The sequence below is a fragment of the Plodia interpunctella genome, chromosome 11 (assembly GCF_027563975.2).
Source record: "Plodia interpunctella isolate USDA-ARS_2022_Savannah chromosome 11, ilPloInte3.2, whole genome shotgun sequence".
In the NCBI taxonomy this organism is placed as follows: Eukaryota; Metazoa; Arthropoda; class Insecta; order Lepidoptera; family Pyralidae; genus Plodia; species Plodia interpunctella.
In genome coordinates, this window is record NC_071304.1 from 4,044,407 (window position 1) to 4,062,037 (window position 17,631).

General features: G+C 34.1%; 2 protein-coding genes across 3 annotated transcripts; both read left to right on the plus strand.

Moving 5' to 3' along the window:
* The first annotated feature begins 1,903 nt into the window (after positions 1 to 1,903).
* Positions 1,904 to 3,271, plus strand: LOC128673819 (uncharacterized). 2 transcript variants are annotated; one of them, XM_053751940.2, is made up of 3 exons: positions 1,904 to 2,029; positions 2,501 to 2,754; positions 3,107 to 3,271. In XM_053751940.2, the coding sequence occupies exons 2-3, from the start codon at positions 2,506 to 2,508 to the stop codon at positions 3,125 to 3,127; spliced, it is 270 nt and encodes an 89-aa protein (XP_053607915.1). In that variant the 5' UTR covers positions 1,904 to 2,029; positions 2,501 to 2,505; the 3' UTR covers positions 3,128 to 3,271. The 2 variants fall into 2 exon arrangements, with proteins under 2 accessions (XP_053607915.1, XP_053607914.1); XM_053751939.1 differs by lacking the exon at positions 1,904 to 2,029 and adding an exon at positions 2,036 to 2,182.
* A 2,537-nt stretch (positions 3,272 to 5,808) lies between these two features.
* LOC128673861 (uncharacterized) lies at positions 5,809 to 7,488 on the plus strand. Its single transcript, XM_053752015.2, has 2 exons — positions 5,809 to 6,102; positions 7,471 to 7,488. The coding sequence occupies exons 1-2, from the start codon at positions 5,809 to 5,811 to the stop codon at positions 7,486 to 7,488; spliced, it is 312 nt and encodes a 103-aa protein (XP_053607990.1).
* Positions 7,489 to 17,631: the final 10,143 nt, after the last annotated feature.

Sequence of the window (17,631 nt, forward strand, 5' to 3'; positions counted from 1 at the left end):
TTCCATTGAGTTAGCGCTTTTCAGAAATCTTGAATCATATACAACTGAATAATTGTATGTATGAATGGTTGAATCTTCAGAAAGACTGGTCTACTTATACTAAGGTTAAATGGCTTGTGACTTATACGTAGTACAAAATTAATGAAGAAAACTGTGTAAGCTCTCGGCTGGCAACACCGGGTGTTTATCAACCAATCTTGACCATTCGTATTAGTATTGCAAGACCAAAAAATGTAGTTCGTTAAAAATCTGTGTTCTACTCTTTATAGACAGTCTAGAATGATAATCACATTAATGAAAAAGGTTATCCTCTATATAGCTCCAAAGGAATAGCTCTAATAGGAACCAAGTGTGCCGGCACATGGCCGGCATTTTATAAATTACTATTATTTTATAAAAAAAAATATTTAGCTTTAATGAATATATTAAAATTTATTTATTTTATAGACGATCTCGATGACGACCTCGGTGGCGCAGTGGTAAAGTGCTTGCCTCTGAACCGAGAGGTCCTGGGTTCGATCCCCGGTCGAGTCGAGTGGGAAAATGATCTTTTTCTGATCGGCCCGGATCTTGGATGTTTTTCTATATATGTATTTGTTATTAAATATAGTATCGTTGAGTTAGTAGTACCCCATAACACAAGTCTCGAACTTATTTTGGGGCTAGCACAATCTGTGTGATTTGTCCTAATATATTTATTTATTTATGGAACTTACTGGCCTTAAAATATTTGTACCAACTCTAATGAACCTTATTATAAATAAACTCTTTTGTTTTGCCAAGTTTGACAGCAGATTTTTAAACTTTTGCTCACTAGCAATATCCCTGAAATCTTAACCTTATTTTCCGCTTGAAAAGATAATTAACCGAAAGTTACGATGTTTATTATTCACAAAACAACATGACTCCATTATGTTAAAACTTTTAATTAAGCCAAACAAAGTATAATCGCAAAAATAACGTGATACGATCTTGTAAGGGGTGTCCATAATAGGGGGCGGTGGTCATTTGTAAGGGACAATAACCAACCCAGGTAACCGAATTGAACATTTTGAGACATTTAATTATATTCATCCGAAAATAAAAGGTACTTGAAGCTGTCGCGGGAAATAAATAACTGCGGTTTGTTTTTATATGAATACAAGCAAATTATTAATGCCGATGGATTGCCGTGAACTCGAGAAGTGATGATAACAAAGAAAAACGTTCCATACGACTAAATAGTAGAATAGATAATACTCATCTAGGAGTTCTGTGGGTAGGTTTCGATTGCGAGGATTATCTTTTTGTCGCATATCTACTTGGAAGGTAGGTTTTCTGTTTTCATTCCACATAATATGATTAGGTAGGTATTTTAAAATTTTAAATTCATAAATATTTTTTATTTTTTGACATTGTGTATGACATGACTTGTTTAGTTAGTATGGGAATCCATAAGGATATCTGAGCCGGTTATGGAGTCGCCGCAGCTATTTCGCAATTGACGCCTATTTAATACCAGCAGCAAAGTCTCTTATGAGTAATAGGTATTGCTTAATTGATTATATAGAGATATAGTAATTTTGTTAAGATAAAAGCACAGACCATTTAGGCCTATATAGGAACACGCCAAAAAACGATACATCGACGATTTTTGTTATTTTAGTTTTCACATAGATTATTTATTTAAATCATTTGAATACGTGTAAACGAACACGATTATTTTTTTTTCTTAATATAAAACAAATTTTCACAATCTACTAAATGACATGACAAAATAGAACAACAAAAAAATATAAACACAGCCTATTTAAAAAAAAAATAGAATTATGTACGATATAGTACTGTACTTTTAACAAGTATAGTTTTTATAAAAGTTACAATAATGGAACGCGACAAGTGACCTCATACAAGTGTTTGTCTTTGAATAAACAGTGTGTCTGATTTGTGCTATATTCGTCTCGGGTGTCGCCCCAGATACATTTATTTATGTTTTAAAGTTTAGAAAGAAATTTAAAATTGAAAGTACTTTTCGTTACTATTAGTTGAAGTAAGTTATCTATTGGTATTTGTTTCACGCTTATTACAATTTATCAACAAAGAAAGAAAGCTACATTTTTATATGGTGCATAACATATGAGGCAAAGGTGGTACAAATCAACGCAGTAGTGATGTGAATTTGACAGTGACTTTATAATAAAAGGTAAATGAGTGTATTTTTAAGTAAATAATTATGTATCTAAACAATGGCATATAAACTTAAGTTTACAGCGAGTAAGATTGGCAAGACCAGTGTGAATTATCACTTGATTACGCCATCGCTCCTTTTGCAAGTACCTAGTCAGACACGTATCGTAAAATTAATGTTTATTTTGTAAACTTGTTTAAAGCAGGACGGAAGATTCAGTCTATTATACAACATGCTGACCATGAATCAGTGTGTGTGTTAGTTTGACATTGATAATACGCATCAGTATAATAAACATGCGCTTGATAATAACAGCTCTACTGTTATTTATAGTCATAATGGCTGGTGCTGCGCCAACAGAGAAACCATATTACGATGTAAACGAAGCTGGGGCTTTGTTTGAACAGTTTATGAAGGACAATAACAGGAACTACAAGGATGAGGAGGACAAGAGGGTACATTACGAAGCCTTCAAAGCCAATTTGGTAAAAATTAATGAATTGAACGCGAAGAGCGACTCAGCGACGTTTGGAATTAATAAATTTGCTGATTACACCGAAAGTGAGAGGAAAAATATGTTTGGATTGGTGAGCATTATTGTTATTTATTTATACTATTATATAGTTGTAGTTACATTGTGTACCTTTTTTAGAAAACATGCTAAACGAATAAATCTTAGGTGAATACGTAATAATATTTACTTGTTTTTCTATTTTCCACGCCATATATGTACAAAATATGAACCTTTGTTTTTAAAAGTATTCTTAGTCGAGTTTCTAGCATTTTATACCTAATAATATTCTATGAATCTTGAAATACTTATTAAATTTTTTTTTGTATTTAAATATATTCTGGCTATGCTGGTTTCTATGTCGTTCATTTTGTGGAGTCTTTTGATTGTGAATTTATATTAGAAATTAATCGGTGTTTTTTTTGCAGAGGTTGCCAAGCAGTCACTGAATCACTAGCAATGGTATAGCAAGTTTTGACTGCAACAAAGAATTTTGGGAGGATGAAGTTTTCTATAATATTAAGTATTTGAATTTATTATTTGAGTCTCATGTTAATTTAATGTAAACTAAATTAAAATTTATTTCATTGGAATGGTCGCTATTTTACTGGTCCTGTGTGAATCCATTTCCCTCTTTCATACTAGCGATAAAACGAAAAATAGTTAAGTACCTAATTCTTCATTTTTATTTGCATTACTTGATTTCTACAGCAAAGAAATGACGGTTAATTTTACAAGTATGGCGCTTTTTATAGAATATAAGGCATTATACATTTTATTTTGTTTATTTGTATATATGTTTTATTTTGTTAAAAAAAATTAAATAAAAAAAGTAGGCAAGTAGGCCTTAACTTTTTAATGAATGACAAGGCTAGAGGTAAACGCAAACTATGCCAACGAAAGTATTTCCTAATGCTAAAAGGATTATTAGTTGATATTAGTTAGTTGTTACAAAGAAAATTATTAGATTAAGAGCTACATAAAAAAAATTACTTGGTCTAGTATGTACCATTTTACGTAAAGTAAAAAAGGGTGGGTTGTATCAGTCGAATTAGACCTTAACTTTTTCTTGAGAAGAACAACGCAAAGTCTACGCCATTTTATATAACCGGCGGCGGCGAGCAGGTCAAAGTTAACGTCAAAGTTGCAACCTGTTCTAAATAATATTAAAGGTACACACGCAGTCCGCAAACCAACATTCGTTAGTGTATTACAAATCAATTAAATTCTACAAACGTACCTATCTTAATTGTTCAACCCGTATCAATATGCGGTAAATTAGTCATACTTACTCATTTCAAGTCGTGGATTGGGTGCGGCCGGGGGAACTGGTCAGCTCGATTTCTTATTAAAGTATTTAGTTTGGTCAATTAATATATCTTGTTTTTTTTCATCAGCACTCGACCACAATCATAATTTCCTAAGAAGAAATGGTCAAAAGGTATAAGGCATAAACTTATACCTTTTGACCATTTCTTCTCAGCAGTGATCGTTCGAAATGCTAGTAGCTATAGTAGTTTGTAGCTTTGATAAATATTATTTAATTTAGAATATGACGTGAAAAAGTGCTTATTAAGATTTGAAAATATCGAAATATGATTTGATTTTGATTGATTTGATTTCATATTAAAACTAGGGGCCCGTCCCGGCTTCGCTCGCACCTAAATCTTCCTCAAGAAACACACTATTTATTGGTGAGAACCGCATGAAAATACGTGTAGTAATTTTTGAGTTTATCGTAAACAGATAGATGAGGCAGATGTCTTTGTTTTGTAATTTGTATAAGGATTATAACTATTTGCTGCGCTCAGATTTCAGTCCCGTAAAAATTTTGGAATCAAAGATAACCTTACACTATGTTAGTTTATATTCCACTAGTGCACACAATTTCATCGAAAGTCATCTAGTAGAATTTGCATGATTGAGGGATAATATCCGGGAATATTAGGTAATCCTAATAATAATTATTATTAGGATAATTCCCGGCTACACCTGTCGCCGAACTAAAACAGATGCCGACAATTCGTGTCGGAAATGAACATGAACATTGCTTAGTTTTTATATAAGAGTTTTTATTTACCGCAACGAAAATCCAGCCATGTAGGTATGCCGAATCCGACATTATCAAAATGTTTAAACATACCATGCCTAATAAGCACACTGACTTCAATTAACCAGGTTTGTTTGAGATTAGATATGGATTCACATACATAAACAGTACCTACTTTACAAATTTCTAGAGATGTGAGAAGCTTCGTGATCATAAAATCAATGAAATATCCGAAATTATAGTGAGAAAACCGGATAGAAATGTCCCGATAATGTTGAATTAGGGCTGTGTTTAGACTGATATCAAAACAGGTGGAGATTTGGGGCGAGTAGTTCCCGCCCTAGAATGGGACATTGCATACGGAGTTCCGCCCGTGTCAGTCGTACGAGGTGACCACGGGGATACAAAAATAGCCGTAAATGCAACCGGTATATTAGGCAGAGTTGTTACATAGGTAAGTTGCTGACAAATAAAGGTAACAAATAAAGCTGTTAAAAGTTTTTATTTTTCTATCCTATTTCAAATACGGATGTTACATAAAACCATGATGTTATACGAAACCGTTTGAACCGACGACGAACTGAAATTGTTTCTTACTTCATTAGTAGAAAGACTACTATATACTTAGTGCCTAATAAATAAATGCTTAATTTTTTTATTAGCCCGTGTTGTCCCATGCACTACTTGACTAATATATTAAATATATGTAGGAAAAAGAAGAAATAAAATAGCTATTGAAACACCAGTTAATATTTACGCCAGCTGAACTCTATCTTCCACACTTTGTTGTCAAAATGGTTCACTATGCGACTAAACATTAAAAAATATATTCCTAATTTTTATTATCCGAATCGGTTAAACACAGGTTTTTATTTCAAATATCCACGGATATCACCGATTTACGGTTATTCAGTTCCATGCTACGGTTTCGATGTTAGATAATTACTACCCTACGTCGTAAATTTTAATTCTTACTGCGCTAGAGAAGGACGGCTGTTTCAGCTGCATTATAAGCGGGCTGACCACTGGAAACTGTGGCAGTTTGACATTGTTAGTACAGGAGTCACTAAAATCACCAACATGCGTGTAGCAATAACTTCTCTGCTGTTTGTAGTCGCAATAACTTGTTCTCTGGCAGACAACAATGCCCCTCACTACGACATCGAAAAAGCCCCTCAACTATTTGAGAAGTTTATACAGGATTTCAAAAGGGTTTATAAGAATGAAGCCGACAAACAAGTACATTACCAAGCTTTCGTAAAGACCTTGATACAGATTAATAAATGGAATTCTGAGCCGGGCCAGACCGCGACATTTGGGATCAATAAATTTGCCGATTACACTGAGGAAGAAAAGAAACATATGGGTGGATTTGTGAGTATTATGTTTAACAATATTTTTGTCGTAGAATTTGTAATAAAGTTAAATCGAAGGCCTAATTTTGGAGCGGAACAAAAATAACACGTTTAAATGAAAAAACTTGGGGTTCAACACGAGAAATTTTTGACAAACCAAACTGTTTTGATTTCACTAGTATCGTAATGAAAATTAGGCTTCAATATGTATGTATGTACGTATTTAAAACCACTGGAAGCAAAAAATAGTTTTCACTAGCAGCCCGTTACTCCTTTGCTCGGGTAAAAGCTGCCTACCTACACCTTTCTCGAGAATTACACTATCTATTGGTGACAATCGTACAGAAATCCGATAGGTCGTTTTTGAGTTTATCGTATTCATGCAGATAAACAGACAGACAGAAGCGACAGGGGGACTTCTTTTTAAAATTATTCTTTCTATTTGGGTATTTTTTCTTTCTATTTGGGTATTTGCATACTCTTTGAAGCAGAAACTATTGATTTTTGATAATGGTCACTGTTTGTCTAAGGGTCTTATCATTTTCATATCCGAACTTAAGTAGAGGGCAAATGCTATATATTATTAAATTACTCGCTGATGCCCGCGACTTCGTTCGCATAGCCGATCAATTTTTGGTAAAGAGTCAAAATTGTTAGAGAAATGTATTTTATTATTTTTAACTGTAAAAGTATATTTTCTATAGTTTAGATGAACTATTATGACTCTTCTTCAGGTGTTCCAGATCTTTAATTTTTATACCTAAACAGAAAATCATCAGTCTGAGCAACTTTTATTAGAGCGTCATTTATATTATAGTTTAGGTGTACCATCATAGTTCTCCATCAGGTGTTCTAGATCTTCAATTTTTATACCTTAACAGAAAATGCTCATCAGACTGAATAACTTTTGTTAGGGCATCATTTCTATATTTCCAATGGTTCAGCTGCACGATCATGGATCTGCGTTAGGTGTTCCAGATCTTCGATTGTAATATCTCAACAGAAAATGCTCATCAGACTGAACAATTTTTGTTAAGTCGTCATTTCTATATTTCCTATAGTATAGCTGCACCATCATGAGTCTACATCAGGTGTTCCAGATCTTCGATTTTTATATCTCAACAGAAAATGCTTATAATATATACAATATTTCCTATAGTTTAGCTATTCCATCCAGTTTTTAACATCATTTATACCCTATATGTTGCCCAGGCTTAATATATATAAACGTCGTAGACTCCTTACATTGTTTTAGAACATCCACTTATTTATGACTAATTAGTTAGATAAATTAGTTGTAATTTTACAGGTCTTTAAAAAATGATTTTTTTCTTTAAGAAATTGATAATTAATGTGTTTGAACTATAATACTATTTATTGTTTTCAGGTTCCCATTAAGCAATAATGACAAAAGGGATGGATAGAGCGAATTGTTTCAAAACTGCATCATGTACGATCATCATCATGCACATCAACCTCCCTACATTCGCTACTATTGCCTCAGCATGTCCACGCAGTGCAATTCGAGATATAGTTGACTGTACTTACCGGGATTTCCCAAGCGAATTAAAATTATAAATTTTACTTATGTATCTTATCCATGAAAATATATGTTTTTAAACCATTTTATCAATTTTAATAACCTTTATTTGTATTTGACTTATAAACACACTAGTGCAAATATATAAAATTACCAACAATATAGTAAAAAGATATTTAAAACACATTATAATAAAGCATTCGAAAATATATTTATAAACGAGTTTATTTGTTAGACAAATTAAAAACCCCCGACTTTCATATTCATTTCGCTAGAACTTTTGAATAGCTGAACCGATTTTCATGAAACATGGCTAAGAACACTCGGGATAAAATTATATATGACATAAAAAGAACTAAACGAAAATCGGTTTAACCGTTTGGGAGTTACGACGCTACAGACAGACACATTAAACTTATAACACCCCTATTTTTGCGTCGGGGCTTAAAAAATAAATTTGAACTGACGTTAGTGTCGCTATGTTCCAATTTTAAATTCAGTTTATTAGTATTTCTAGGCATATTAGTTTCTTCACAAACTAAAGATACTAAAGGGCAACTTTTCTATTCCCATAGGAAATTTACTTTCTTATACTGTTCTAATAGTTCCTGAGCTAAGCTTGTGTACGTTATAATACATACAAAATGAGTCAATATTTTGCAAGTACAGTTAATAGCTTTATAATAAATAAACAAAACATGAGTAATTTATCGATTGCATTCATACATTCGTGTTATCTCACAGTGACAGGACAATGTCGTGTGGTTTTTTCCATAAATAGGTAAGTATGTAACTTATATAATATATGTGTTATATACTTTCTCAGATAAATCAACAGAACTATGTTCATTCATGCAGCTGACCTAAATTAATGTTATGCCTGTATATAGGTATACATACCTGCCTAAAATCCTATCCTATCTCATCCTATCGTACTAATATTGTAAATACGAAGTTTGTGAGAATGTGTGTCATATGTATGTTTGTTACTCTTTCACGCAAAATTTACTGGACGGATTGTTATAAAATTTGGTACACGGGTAGAATATAACCTGGAATAATACATAGGGTGCATTTATCCCGAAATTCCCACGGGAGCGAAGCCAGTATTCAATGTATGTAGTTAGACATGTTAATTCTTCTATAGCTGACTAATATACACAGCGCAACTGAAACTACTGAGCATAAATAGTCGACCGCGTGAGGATTGAGGAATTCGCGTATTCGTAGCAGTCTTCATGTCCGTGACATAAGTCCAGGAGTGCCGATCTCGTCCTGCGTAGACTGCAAATTACTTATAGAACAAATGCCTGGCTATGCCGCTCTCGCCTGGCCCTGGCAGATGGGGCAAACCCAAGAAATGCTGGCTTGATTTTGTCAAGGATGATATTCGTGTCAATATGGTCTGAGAATTTTAAATGCCGACGACCTTGCGAAGTGGAGACGAAAAAGTAGGATACTGGGCTCCGACGTTAAACGGCTCGGTAGCAACCAAGAAAACGCTCAGATGATCTCCCATTCTAAAAGTAGTAGTAGTAGTCTCTCAAGAGAGAGAGATAGAAAGTTGAAATTTGGTGAAAGTTTTTTAGGAAGTGTATGGGAGAAGTTTTTGGAGCGACCAGACATATTTTAAAATTTCTGTGTTTCATTAAACACAGACACTTGGACAAGTATTGTCAAAGTTATATTCCAGTAGATTTTTGCGTGATAGAGTAACAAATATTACACATTTTATCTTTTGTAGTCATATACTAATTGTGTTATAATTTTTATGGAAATTCTAGACGCAATACATACTTACTTTATGTTTATGAATATTAATGTACGTACATCCGTATGATAACAAAAAGAAACAATAAAAACAGAACAAGTTGTTCCCATTAACTGCCTGTTTCAAAGGCTTAGCATCAAAGAGAAATAAAAGTATTTGCTCACCAGGTGTAAATTGTTTTTCTACAAGAAACAGGGAACGGGCAAAAAGAAAAAGATTTGTAGAATTCCTTACCACAAAACGATTAGGTACTTAAAATATTATATATTATTTCTAAGTGTTTCATTTTTTAGAATGCTTGCATAATTTCTGATGCAGACCGAAATCATAGCAGTTGATTTATTGTTGTATGAGATTTGTTTAATGCATGCGTGCACGCGTATGCATTGCAGCAAGCTAGAATTAACGCACTTCGTTACCTGAGTACATTACGCATTCGGTTTAGTCTTCAGGGATCTTTACTAGGAACTAGGTACCCTTACTCAAAAGTTGCACTAGTTTGACATATGGGCTACCAAGCAATCTAGATTCTGCAAGTAGAGGAAATTCTTTAAGGCCATCGATTTCATGGACTGTTTATTCTTCTTTATGTTATGCCGTTACAATTTAAAAAGCCTTGGCCCTAGCATTGGACCATGTTGGATTCCTTATCCTGAGAGAACGAAGTCCAATGTAGATATGTATAGTGATTATATGTCGAACTAAACATTGTATTATTATTTGCAACTTTTCTAATGTACATCAATTGGTTTGCTTGCTTTTTCACCTTTTCGCTGAACAAGGACCGAGACCCTTCAACGTCTAGTAATCGCACAACACCATCCGACAAGAAATCTAAGGGCCCGGGCCGTAAAAATAACAACTATCACAGCTGAAATACAAAACGCATCGTTTTATTTCGACGACGGTAAGGGGTAAATTGAAACGCGGGTTGGGTACCAGAATTGGTAAGTTTGAGTAGGGAACCATTTCGGGGATTTGTCTGACCCTCGTAAAATGCTCCTCGGAAACGGCCCAGTTCGGTGGGTTTATCTTGTTTTGAAAATCCCGCTCCCGAAATGATGAGTCAGCATAACCGTCGCCCGAAACGCGTTATGGGAAATTGTCTGATGCTCTTGGTCTATTAAGTCTGACTCAATAATGGTCCAAGAGTGACGCGGACGATATTGGAGGCGTATTGGCCGATGATGTGCGAATGGAGAATTCTGAAATGCAATTATTTATCATTTATTCTTCTACTGGTTGTCAAGGTTTACATAAAGTTATTTTCATTTTGTAAAAATGAACTGGCGCAAGTTCTTAATTTTCAGCTCATAGCAAAACTTGAAAATACTAGCTGGGATAGGTGTCTTAAGAATGAGAGAAACAAGTCAAACTTTTAAAAATTCAATTGTTCATGTTGTTCATGATTATTTGTAAAATCATAATTTCAAATTACACAATATTAACCCAGTATGAAATGGATATCTAATCTAAGTCATTTGAACTTGCACTTATTATATTACATCACCGGTGCATAACACGTGAATATCAGCTGACTTTAGCCACATCAAGTTATCAATATTAGCTTGGCATTGTTTACTTGAACAATAAGTCATAAAATAGTAGGTACTTTACAATTTTATTACTTTAAATTGACAATAATGTTTAGACAAAGATCAATTTTTATAAGAATTTATCACGGGAAATCTTAAAATAAATTGCAACTTTATATGAGGTTGGATTTTTTGAAATGATTCATTCATTTGAAATGGCTTCTTTATTACTCGTTTCGCACCTGATGTTCTTCACCTGGTGTTCTAAACCATTGCTTGCAATTCGAATTGTTGCGTTAAACATACCTATCTGAACTCGTAATAAAACCAATACCATACGAAATAATAAGAGGATTCCTTTCACAATTCAAATGGTAGGCGCAGTCTATCAGTATCGGCAATCATCGGCTCCTCCCAGCTCATCATGCTCGGCCAATCGTGAAAATAATGAGAATAAATTAATCCCCTGTTAATTAATGTACCGATGAGGAATATCGCCTGAAAATATTATTATATCAGTTAATATTACAAGTGCAAAAGTTTGGTTTGAGCTTAATATTGTCAAGCACGTTTAATCTGGGAATCACTACATAGAAAAAACAAAGTTACTTCCTGCTGTCTGGCCATATGATGTGGGTTTTTTTAATATATGACGTGATTATCTATTAAAAAACCTCAAGTGTAATCTCATGAAGGTTTTACCCGAGCGAAGCGGGATCGGGCCGCTGGCATTTGTATATTTATACTAGATGTTGCCCGGGGCTTCACTCCCGTAGGAATTTTGAGATAAAAAATACGCTATAGCAATCTTGGATAATGTACCTTTTAATGGTGAAAAAATTGTTGAAATCAGTTTGGTAGTTTCAGAGTTTACCCGCCTCAAACATACAAACTCACAAACGCTTACCTCGTTATAATAATATTATAAATTATAGATGTAAGTCGCTATGGCTCACGACAAACCCGCAATAATAATAAAATAATTTATATACAAGTAACTGTAGATAAATGGCTACAAATCTTGTAACATATTCAGTATAAGTCTTTTATTCGTCTACAATCTTAATGACGGCATCTTGTGCGTCTTGGCGCGAATAGTGGCTGTAACATGTTTGTAAAGAGGCAAAATCGCGAATTTATGGAAATTTGAGACAGATGGCGTACCTTCCAAGGAGCGTTATTGGTGCGCGCTGCCAACTTCATGACTAACTTTATGTTACGACCAGCATCTAGCTATATCTATTGCAATATTGTCATGTTCTTTACAGCGTATAATACTTTTGATTTTTGTTAGTCGCCGTTCACCATGATAGTGAGAAGATAGGTACGTGTGATGCGTTGTTTTAACAGATTTCTCTTAGGTATATAAAATTCCGATAATTGTGCAGCCGATAATATTGCATTACGTATTGTTCTAAACAAATTAAATAAAATCTATTGTGTAATAATAAATAAAACTCAGCAAAGTTCAAAAAAGTTACTATATTTTTTTGAGTATTTTTTTTTATCCAATCTTGCTTCTTATAGACGAAGCGCAACTCACGTCATATAAATTTAAAATTTTCAACTTATCGCAATTTAATTTTCTAACTTTTCCATGTTTTTTCGATCTTTTGCGCAAAACATAATACCTACTTATAAGTTTCACCAAAAAATGGAGGGCGGAAACTCGCGGCAAATTGTAAAGATAATATGCTTGTGGAAGTTGTGAAGGCCGCAGGGTACCACCGCCGTGACATGTCTTGTTTCCAACTTTGCTTCTAGTATACCGGTGTCCATGTTACAGACCATAAATGCAATAGATATATAATGAGTTCGAAACAAATTCGCTTTAGTGTATATTTTTAAAGCATATGGGTAAACGAGGGGTATATGGGTAAACATGCTTGTATTGGCCTTAGATTGTCTGTGAGTTGGTAAAATTTAAATGTTAGCCGATTGGTAAATTAATGCAATGATAATATAATTTGTATTCCATTTTCTTACGGTAACTACGTAGTTACCTGTAATTTGTGAAATATTTATTAGCTGTTGCCTTACCTGAATAACTTAGAAGAAATAAATATAAGCAAATGGATATTAGTCTTCTTTTTTCTCGAGTGTGTAACCAACACTGGTTTCATTTTTTTATTGTAGTCCTATAAAGGCATCTGGCATGATTTGTACGAATATCATCATTTAGTGGCAATAAACGCTTATCACTAGTAATGTTTTGTCAAGAAGTTTGTCTTCACCAAGCAAGAAACAAACGTGATAAGAGTGGGTTGCATCGGTCAACTATGACGTAAACTTTAACCTGCGCGCCGCCACTGTAAAGACAAAATAGCGCGTACTTTGCGTTGTATTGCGCAGGTTAAAGTTAAACGTCAAAATTTTATGGAGCAGCTGTCTGGAGCCTATAACATGTGGCAGGGTAATAATCTTATTATGATATGTATTTCTTTAAATCTAATGATGATTTACACTATCTGCAGATCTGAAGTATAATCCCCCATTAAAAAGGTTGTTCCTCTATTACCTTGCATATATCAATGTAAACTTTCGTCTCGGGGAATAATGAAGACGTCGCCGATGAGAGTCGTTTAATTAACTTCAAAATGAGGCTGTGGCGCCCAACTTGAGTTCACGAAGAAATAATAATGAGCCGACAAACGCGGCTCTTGAGCTGTGTGAAGTGATTCTTCACTTTTTTTTGTCCTTTTAGCTTGTCTTTGAAAATGGAACGTCGCTGGCCAATTACAAATATTTTTGCCGTAGACAGGTACCTATATAGATAGAATAATTAGATCGTCGAGCACTACAAGCGTGGGTAGACCTGTGACGTAGACTTTGTAAACCATGTTTTAAAATTGTAACTGCGTGCCATGGAATTAGTAGGTACTCCGTACACGTAGTACCTACCTACTAATTCAATGCTGCGCGCTGAGAGTCTCTCGCTCTCTCATTAGAAATTTGGGATGAAAAAGAAAGAGCAGTTTAAGAGTTCCAGATAAACGTCTACTTGCTTTCGCATTTTTTAATATTGTGACGAGAAGTTATGATATAAGTATTGTGACTTAAATATTTTAGATGTCATCATGAAATAACATATTTCAAGCGGATATTTGAAAAATATAATTTCATGTCATTACCATCACGAAACACTAAAGTGTGTTTAATTACAATACTAACGACAACTTTTATGTGTTTCACTTGTTCAAGTGCGTTTGATACATCAATGTTAATGTTGCGTTTGCGAGCCAAAAAACCTCACTAAATATTCAGACAGTTGGAAATTGTGCCGAAACGCTATAGTGTTGCCAAACTTTGTCGTGGTTTGTAGTTAAAACTTTATGATAATTAGTAGGGGGCTAATTTGAAAGATCAAGTGGGAGTTTGTGACATGTGCCTCGTGCTACTTGAGGTCTCGTTCACGCGAGCGCTTTTTCAACGCGCGTTAAACAAGCATTGCGTCCATATCATACACATAAGATTCGTATCCGTTTATCTATTTCCAAATCTTGGCCTTCATTATCCAATGTTTTTTGAATCGCATTTTTACCGCGGAGCTTTGGACGCTCGGTTGAATGTCGAATAGATATATTCGACATTCAACCGACCGTCCAAAGCTCCGAATGCGAATGATAGGTATATTACTTATATCAAAAGCATTTTTTTACCGCGCCGTGCCTACGAGGACATATTCGCAGCCAACGCGGAACAAATAACTTCGGAACTAATTGCAGACTCCCGAGTGGAACTGTGGAAAATCTTCGCTTTCGCAACCCGAAATTATGATGTCGATAGTTTGAAGTGGTGACGCAGTATTGTTGGAGTTTCATTAAGTTCGCCAAGTATTCCGAATTAAATTTTTGGTGCCTGCGTCATTTAAAAGAAGTAGGATTATATTATTATTTGCGAATGGTGTTTTTACCAGGAACTGGCAGGTTGGGGTTGGAGGATTGGTAGGATAGGACAGTAGGATTGTCGATTATTTAAAAATTGTTGTGTATGCCTGTTTAGAGCTCGATTGAACGTATTATTATTTAATGCGTCTATGAAACCGGAGATGAGATTTTGTCCAATATGAAAATCGGGTGCTATATATACATATATCAATTCTATTTTAGTAGTTTTTTTTTATGATTTTCATATTATCTTGTCGAAATTTTACAGCATGAAATTGACCTTAGACTATCCAGGTACTGAACTGAAGACATATTGTGGTTAATAATAGTACCACTAGGGCTGAATTTATGAAAAACGAGTATAATAGGTCAGAAAGTAAAAAAGATACAGATTTCATACAACCATCTGTTAATTAAATTATATACTCGTAATTATATTATAATAGGACTATTGCTATATACGGAAAGCATACAAGTACCAAAAAAAAAAACAAATGAACATCGTATCTTCACGCGCTACAAGAAACTTCCATTGAGTCGTATGTTATAGCCGTTAAACTATAAATTGTTAAAAAATAACCCATAAAGTTTGTTAAGAACGTAATTCTTATGCGATTACGGCACTACTAAATCTTCGGAACTCGTTAATCGAAGTTTCTGGAAGTATTTTCCGTCTGACGCCAACTGCCTTTGGCAGTGCCGCCCGCTCCCAGCGACGCCGCCAATTTAAATGATAAAATTCAGATCCCTCAAAGGATAAAATTCAGATTATTCCGCCCCAAACTAAATTAAAAAAAAATGTTCTTTTGCAATATTACACAGACTGGCCGTGGCCGCAAAATTGACCTCTCTCGAGCGTGAAATCCGACCGTTACCCACATTTTGGGGAAGTTTTTAATCATAAAATGCAATGATAAAATTAAAAAATTGGTCGAGTTAAGCTGTATGTATATATTATACTCTACTTTTCTGCGTATTTTTTTGACTTAATCTTCAAAATACGCAGACAAGTAGAGTACAACGAAAACATTGGTAATCTATACATAGTTGAAGTCGACAGCTAATTAGAAATACGCTGTAAAATGAGGAATCAATGAAACACAAGTTCGCATATTTTGTTATAAGTAGGATAGATTAATAATTAAAAACAATGCGTGCAAGAAAATAAGTTTAAGAAATGAAAACGAGATCAAAATCAGAAAAGATCTGGAATAGACGTAACAAGAAAAAGAGGAAAACTGCAAACCTAGATTGCAGATATTGATTTGCAGAAGTTTTTCATTCTTGCGAGTCGGATCGGCAAACCTTTTTGTCTAAAAAAAGTATGTGGATAAAAAATCTTTGGGTTAACTGCAGTTTCTAGAAATTTCTTTATAGTGGATTTTAGCTTTATCAACAATGGCTTTACGAAAAACGTTTTTCGTATATGTAGTTTACGGCATGTCCTATCCAAAGTAATAAATGGCAAATATTATTTTGTTAGATTGCATACATTAATAAAAATGTATTAATTCAAATTAATGTTTAATTCACATAAAATCCATTAAAAAATCCTAAGGTGACTAACGTAATTTGATTTAGACGTTTGACGTTGACATCATTCGGTAATTAATCACAAACATTCAGTTTTACTCGTATAACGCATGTTTATCGTTTATCTGACATTTTGATGTCAAACTTCATTCACTCGTTCAGTTCGGGTATTTAAGTTTTCTCTCGTTCACATAGCATACCTGGGTCTCAGTTCCTTGCGAACAGTCGACACGATAACATCTAATGTACTAAACTACTGTATGTAGGAATAATGTTATAGAGGACTTTATGCTGGATTTTTATTGTGAGTAATTCAACAATTTATTTTGACGTTTAGGTTGGATTATTATTTTCATTTATATTAAAACAAGCTGCATCCCTGGGCTTCGCCCCATGGAAATTTTGAGATAAAATGTATCCTATGTGTTATTCCAGGTTATATTCTAAACGTGTAAGTAGCAAATTTTATAACAATCCGTCCAGTAGTTTTTGCGTGAAAGAAGAAGATATCTAAATACATAACATAAACAAACATTTAACCTATACACATACATCCTCATAAACTTTCGCATTTGTAACATTAGTAATATTCAATTAAAAATTACTTTAAGTATCGAATAAACAATATCAATACCTTTTTGAACTTTAAGGCCGCGGTTTTAAGATTTACATTGCCAAAATATTCAGACTTGCTGTATAATCTTGACTGTAACAAATGATATCGCATTTTCGGCAACAAAAGCCCGTTCACCGCAAGAAAATTCAGTTCAATCATAATTCGGATCAGTGTCAGAGCGTGCAAATAGAGGATTTTCCCGGCTGTTTGTTCGGCCCGATTGAACTGGTCTAAAGCAGTTTGAACCGGTTCGCGGATTCTTAGATGCTGGAGCCGTGCCAAAGATATGTCCCTAGTGTTTGAAGTACGGCGGACACGGACGTGCATTAAACTGGTTTTATTAGAAAAACCTCTAGAGAGAGAGAGCATTTTGATATAATATGCAGACGTCTTCACAGATCCATAGATTGTGATTTATTTGAATTTTCTGTCAGTTTGTGAATAACAATTTTTGTTTTGGTCAATAACTCATTGCGTAATAACAGCAATAATTTATATTGCTCTCAAGATACATCTTGTTTACAAATCTACTAGGTTGACTTATGTAAGAACAGCCATAGCAAATTCAGAAGTCGTGATAGATCGTGTTGTAGAGAAACAAAAAACTTATCAAAAAGTCTATAGCACAAAAAAAAATTCTTTATAACGCATAGTACGAAAAGTGGA

What these genes read in the sequence shown, in the direction of transcription:
- LOC128673819 (XM_053751940.2), top strand. Translation starts at nt 2,506, where the DNA reads ATGGCTGGTGCTGCGCCAACAGAGAAACCATATTACGATGTAAACGAA. An exon ending in GGAAAAATATGTTTGGATTG is followed by an intron (nt 2,755 to 3,106) that starts GTGAGCATTATT and finishes TTTTTTTTGCAG; the next exon opens with AGGTTGCCAAGCAGTCACTG.
- LOC128673861 (XM_053752015.2), top strand. Translation starts at nt 5,809, where the DNA reads ATGCGTGTAGCAATAACTTCTCTGCTGTTTGTAGTCGCAATAACTTGT.